The 6,156-nt window shown below is 43.9% G+C and overlaps 1 protein-coding gene across 1 annotated transcript in view; it reads right to left on the bottom strand.

The window, feature by feature from the left end:
• The window catches only part of LOC126992842 (mitochondrial amidoxime-reducing component 1-like), a gene marked incomplete at its 5' end in the record, with an annotated part of 14,931 nt that extends 12,867 nt beyond the window's left edge, over positions 1-2,064 (bottom strand). Inside the window, 1 exon segment of the mRNA XM_050851668.1 lies at positions 1,862-2,064. Coding sequence (XP_050707625.1) covers positions 1,862-2,064 — 203 coding nt within the window.
• Between the last annotated feature and the right edge of the window lie 4,092 nt (positions 2,065-6,156).

Genomic DNA, 6,156 nt, shown 5'->3' with positions numbered 1-6,156 from the left:
ATATATATATATATATATATATATATATATATATATATATATATATATATATATATATATATATATATACTGACTTGGTCATTCCAGGGTTTTCCCATTATTATCCGTAGACGTATGTGAAATTTACTAAGCTCAATGTCCTCGTCGTATAATCGAAATCACTACTGTTTTATATATCCAGCCTTCAAACACCTGTACGTTGGTCCTGGCCCAGGAAACCTGAAGTCCCAAGGGCTTCGCTTCCATGTGCAGTCACCCTAGAGTCGTCATCAGAACCTTCAGCGACTCCGCAATGATTATTGTATCATCGGTAAATCAAGATCAGTGACCCTGGTATTGCCAATACATGCTCCACAATGATTTTGGTCCGCAACTCTACCTAGTACTCAGTCCGTACGGGTGTTGAAAAGCAATGGGGCAAAAAATATAGCCCTGCCTCTCTCTCGGGTTCACGGGAAAGAAGCTGAACAAGTCCCCCCCCCCCAAGGTTTACAGCATTCACTCTCAGTCCCAGTATATAGGACTGTCAGTAAACCAGTAGTCCTTGCAGGAATCCCTCGAAGTCGCGGGAGATCCCGCAGTGTCTTGCGATGCACTGAATCAAACGCCTTCCTGCGACTGACATAGGCTGCAAGCATTCACTATCAAAAATCACGTCTGCGCTCCACAACTGCATGAAGCACTATAGGATACTGTCAGTTGTCGACTTACGAAGTGTGAACCCAGCCTGCTCAGGTCTTTGCAACTTCAGCATCTAGCTGCGAATCCGGATCAGCAATAGTTGGGTAAGCACCTTGCCTGGCACACTGAGCCGTGTAGGTAGATATACGGTGGTAGTTGTTGCAGTTCTGACAGTCCCCTTCCCCTTTCTAGATAGGGACGACCAACCACCTCTTCTAGTCAGAAGGAATGGTACCAGATTACCATACGCCAGTCAAGACTGCATGCAACCCGCGTATGATGGCCTCACCTCCAGCTTTGAGGAGTTCCGTCCCGATGTTGCAGCTACCCGCGTGCCTTTCCATCCTTCAACTTTGCCACAACCTCTCTGACCTCGTCGAGAGGATGGGTTTTCGTCGATGGGTGGATCAGCATCCGCCACCTGCAACCTAGCAACTGGAAGCTGCTCTCACTCACGGAGGGTTCGTTGTGTACAACTGATCAAAATACTGAGCCCAATGAGCCCTCTGCCGATCCATGTCAGATACGAGGCAGCCATTACCTGTTTGGATAGCTCTCATCTGAGACGGATCGACGGAGCGGAGCTTTTTTTAGGCTCAGTAAGCAGGGCGGTGGTCATTCGCATTTAAATGGCCCTCGACTTCCTCAGCGAGACCCTTGAAATACTTTTTGCCTCGCCTCAGGAGAGTTATAATCCTACGCGACATAACTCTATATCGGTCCCGATTCCCAGCAAGGCTAACAGGCAATTTTTATTATAGTGGCGCCATTTATGCTTGGTTCATGCTGCCCCCCGGAAATTATTCTTGATTCCCCTGGACGGTTCTAGATTCCGGTTTGATGGGTGGTCTCCAGGACAGCCTGTGGGTAGTCTTAGGGCATTCGGCGATGACTGAAAAATCCCAGGTGGTAGCGGGCGGTAAATGCGGGGCCCGCACGCTAACCACGCAGCCACCGCCTACCTAGCTCGTAGCCAATCCTGTTAGTGCCAGTAGTAGCACTGAAGTTGCCCAATGCGTCCCGAAGGGGCACTGGTCTCTCTCTCTCTCTCTCTCTCTCTCTCTCTCTCTCTCTCTCTCTCTCTCTCTCTCTCAGATGGTGATACTGTTTTGATCATTCATAATGCTTGAAACTATTTTTTTTTTAAACATTTCCAAACATTTCCCATCGTATTACATACCTTTCACATGGCTTGATTTTTCTGAAGACAGCATCCCCAATCTTCAGATAGAGCCAGTCATCCTCAGCAAACGGAGGTGCTCTACAGATTACGATGTTGGGACGAAAGTTCTTCATCTCAATAGGTTGAGCAAGTCGACTGTTTAAGTCCTCTAATGAAGACTGAGAAGCTACATTGTAGGCACTAGTGTCCGCGTAATACATCTGTGAAACGTCAAAGACATGTTCGATGAGAGATTTCTGAGTAACTTACTGTAAAGCACTTTTGAGTAAAAATGAATTAACTTACCTTGTATTTTGCATACAAATAGAAAATTTTCATCTACTTTCCTTATAATTATATATCTACGAAGAAATATTACATTTGTGGCATTGCAATCGTAAATGACTCGTGGGATGAAAAAACAGATAAAATCACTATGCTTTCAAATGATATACAATACAATATTAGAAAATGAATCCTTCATGGATATGTCGATATATTATTAGTTTCAACATTCAAATAATACGTGTGCAGGTAGTCCGGATTGAGTATCTGGACGAAGAGCTTAAGGAAACTTCGGCTTTGTTGACACCAAAACTGAGCAGTGTATTCAGGGGTTTCATCCGATCCGGGCGCTTCTCTGCATGCTGCAGGATAGCTTACATTACACCGATCCCCAAAGAATCTTCAACCCTTGATGTCACGAACTACCGACCGATCTTAATATCTCCGATCTTGTCGATAATCTTCTTGCATCTGTTGGCTCGTCTTTCGCTTGTTGCTAGATAATGAGTTCGCTCACCGTAAAGGTCTCGCGAATACTGATGTTCTTCTGATCATTTCCTGTGAACTCATGTTAAGAACATAAGAACATAAGAACGCAGGAGTCTACAAGAGGCCGGTAGGCCTGTACGAGGCAGCTCCTTTGACCCTAAGCTCCCGTGTATCTAACCCCACCTAATATCGCTGTCCATGAATTTATCTAGTCTATTTTTGAATGTGACAATTATATTGGCACTCACCACATGACTGCTAAGCCTATTCCACTCATCCACCACCCTGTTAGTAAACCAATTTTTGCCTATGTCCCTGTTTAATCTGAATTTATCCAGTTTAAACCCACTACTTCGTGTCCTACCCGGTTCTCTTACCAACAATACCTTATGAATATCTCCCTTATTAAAGCCCTTCATCCATTTATAAACCTCGATCATGTCTCCACGCACCCTTCGCCTTTCTAGAGAATGCAAGTTTAACTGTTTGAGTCTTTCCTCGTATGGCACGTTTCTCAACCCCTGAATCATCTAGTCATCCTCCTCTGAATCGATTCTAACATTTTGATATCCATTCTATAGTAAGGTGACCAGAACTGAACCGCATAGTCAAGATGAGGTCTAACTAATGCTAAATATAGTTTGAGGAAGACTTCGGCGCTTCTGTTGTTTACGCTCCTTGAAATAAATCCCAGTATCCTATTTGCTCGATTTCTACCTTGAATGCATTGTGCCCTTGGACGGAGGTCAGAGCTCACTAAGACCCCTAAATCCCTCTCGCACCCAGACCTGCTTATGAGAGTGTCATTTAAGCAATAGTTATGAGAGGGGTTGTTCCTATCTACACTCAGAATACTGCACTTCCCTACATTGAACTCCATCTGCCATTTATCCGCCCAGTCATACAATCTGTTGAGTTCACCTTGGAGAATACTAGCGTCCCGATCCGACTCAATTACTCTACCGATCTTGGTATCATCTGCAAATTTACTAACATCACTACTAATCCCTGTATCTAAGTCATTGATATAAATAATAAACAAAAGTGGACCTAATACCGAACCTTGTGGGACCCCAGTCGTAACACATCCCCAGTCAGATCTTTTACCATTGATTTGCACTATTTGCTTCCTATTGCTAAGCCACGCCTTGACCCAGTTCAGAACTTTACCCTCTAATCCGTGAGCCTGTAATTTAACCCTGGAACACTGAACGTGGGTATAGATTACCCGGGGTAGGTGACGTCATTCGTGTTCCACCCTCTTCCCCACAAGCCAGCGCGCTGGGACTCCATATAGCTTCATTCTACCCTATGGGTTTATAGGGGGAAGTCACGTCGCTCCACTCCTCTGCCTGGATTTTGCGCTACAGACGTGTTCGGGTACCGTTTACCCACGTTCAGTGATAAGTGTATATAGAAAAAACTGGGATGGTCAATGCAAGTGTCATTAACTCCTGGATTATATACAAGGCAAATAATCCAACGCTAGGACGCAAGGAATTGCACAGGAGAAAATTCATGCATGGACTGGCCCTGCAACTAATCAAGCCCTCAGCGCGGGAACGGATGAACAACCCGTCTCAGCATCGCCAGGTGAAGCTGGCCATAAGACAGGTGTGCTCCCTCAACCTCCCCTCTGGCACAGCTGCAGGTGCTGGAGCATCGGCAGCCGAGATGAGGAACCCTATGGTCCGTTGCACGAAGTGTGACTCCAAGGCAGACAAGAAGACACGTTTCAGGTGTCACAGCTGCCGCCAACCTGTCTGCCCGAGCCACTACTTCCCCTACTGCTGTGATTGCCTCTAAGGCTGAGGTAGGTAATAAATATAAATCTAAGATTTTGAGTGCGGATGTTTGATAAATTGTTTATGTTATGTAAAAAAAAAATATAATCAGCCATTTCAATAAGTACTTCAAAAAAGTGGGAAGTTTCAACATCAATGACAGGAGGTTGCAAGGGATAGACACCAGTGGAGATGCTTGGTGTGGGCGATCATCAGGCTAAGCCTTTATTGTATCTTAGTAGCCTTTTATACACAGTTTCAATGGGTTTTATAAGCAAAAAACACATTATATTCCACAATTTGTCATTTCTGGTGCACTAAAAAAAGGGTGTTTTTCCTACTCTCTTCCCTACAGTTCCCGCATCGCCTGTGCATTGATGACCCCCTGGGATGAGAGCCTGACATCCTTGGAAGCGTGTGGGAGCATGTGAGCGATTTTTATGGGAGGGTTTCTTTTTGCTTATTTTTTTTGCAAAAACATTCAAAATTTTTCACTTTTTTACATTCCTTTCTTTTTGCTTTTTAATTTAAGTTTCTTAAAGTAAGTTTTCTAATTTAATAGTTTCATTACTAAGTAAGAGGATTATATTTAGTGTGTACGGGATAGGATTAATAAATTTGTATATTTACTATTTTTCTTTAATTTTCCAAAATCGGGTATAAACTACCCACGTTCATTGGCCGTGTAACAGGGAAACAGGTTCAGTGTTCCAGGGTTAAGCAACAGTCGTTGGTGAGGAACTTTGTCAAACGCTTTACTAAAATCAAGATAGATTACATCATAATTTTCATCTCTGTCAAACGCCTCAAATACTTTATTGTAGAAGGACAAGAGATTGGTGAGGCATGACCTACCTTTTGTGAACCCATGCTGCTAGTCATGAATTAAGCTATGTTTCTCTAAATGCTCCCGAATGTTCCTGGCTATTATGGACTCTAGCATCTTGCCTATAACCGATGTTAAGCTAATTGGGCGATAGTTTGAAGCAACTGACCTGTCCCCCTTTTTAAAAATCGGCGTCACATTAGCTAGTTTCCATAGGCTCGGCACATAGCCAGTATTTACCGACATCTTAAAGATGTCGGTTAGTGGGTCACTGAGTACATCATCTAATTCCTTTAATACCCTCGGAAATATCCCGTCAGGACCTGGCGACTTGTTCTTCTTAAGCTTATCTATCTCATCCTGAACTACTTGCCTGGTAATGATTTTATCCCTCAATTTGTCGCCATCCCCGCCCTCGTACACCTGAACTCTTTCCGGTATAGTCGTTCGATCCTCCTGTGTGAATACTGAAAGGAAGTAGTCGTTCAACAATGTGCTCATATTTTCGTACTTTTCTACTAGCTCCCCTGTGTTTGTTTTCAGCGGTCCAATTTTCTCCCGTGTTTTTGTTCTATACATCTGAAAGAAGCCCTTAGGATTACTGTTCCAGTATGTTCATGAGGCGTGATAGTGGATGGTGCAACAAGATCTGTCAGCTGCATTTGATCGTACCAACCATGAAAGCCTGTTGCGGAAATTGAAGAAAATTGCGATTTTTGGATCGGTGCTGTCCATTGTCACACAATTCATGATGGGGCGTACACACCATGTCGATGTTGATGGTTGCTTCAGCGACTGACTCCAAGTGTCAAATGCAAAGGTAGCGTCTTGGGTCCTGGACTGTTCAACATCTCCATTACGGATTTCTTCCGCACAATGCGCAATACTTTGTATGGCTAGGCGGAGGATGTGGCCCTGATTGTTGTTAT

This window comes from Eriocheir sinensis, unplaced genomic scaffold, assembly GCF_024679095.1.
Source record: "Eriocheir sinensis breed Jianghai 21 unplaced genomic scaffold, ASM2467909v1 Scaffold509, whole genome shotgun sequence".
NCBI lineage: Eukaryota > Metazoa > Arthropoda > Malacostraca > Decapoda > Varunidae > Eriocheir > Eriocheir sinensis.
This window is presented reverse-complemented; position numbering and strand designations above follow the sequence as displayed.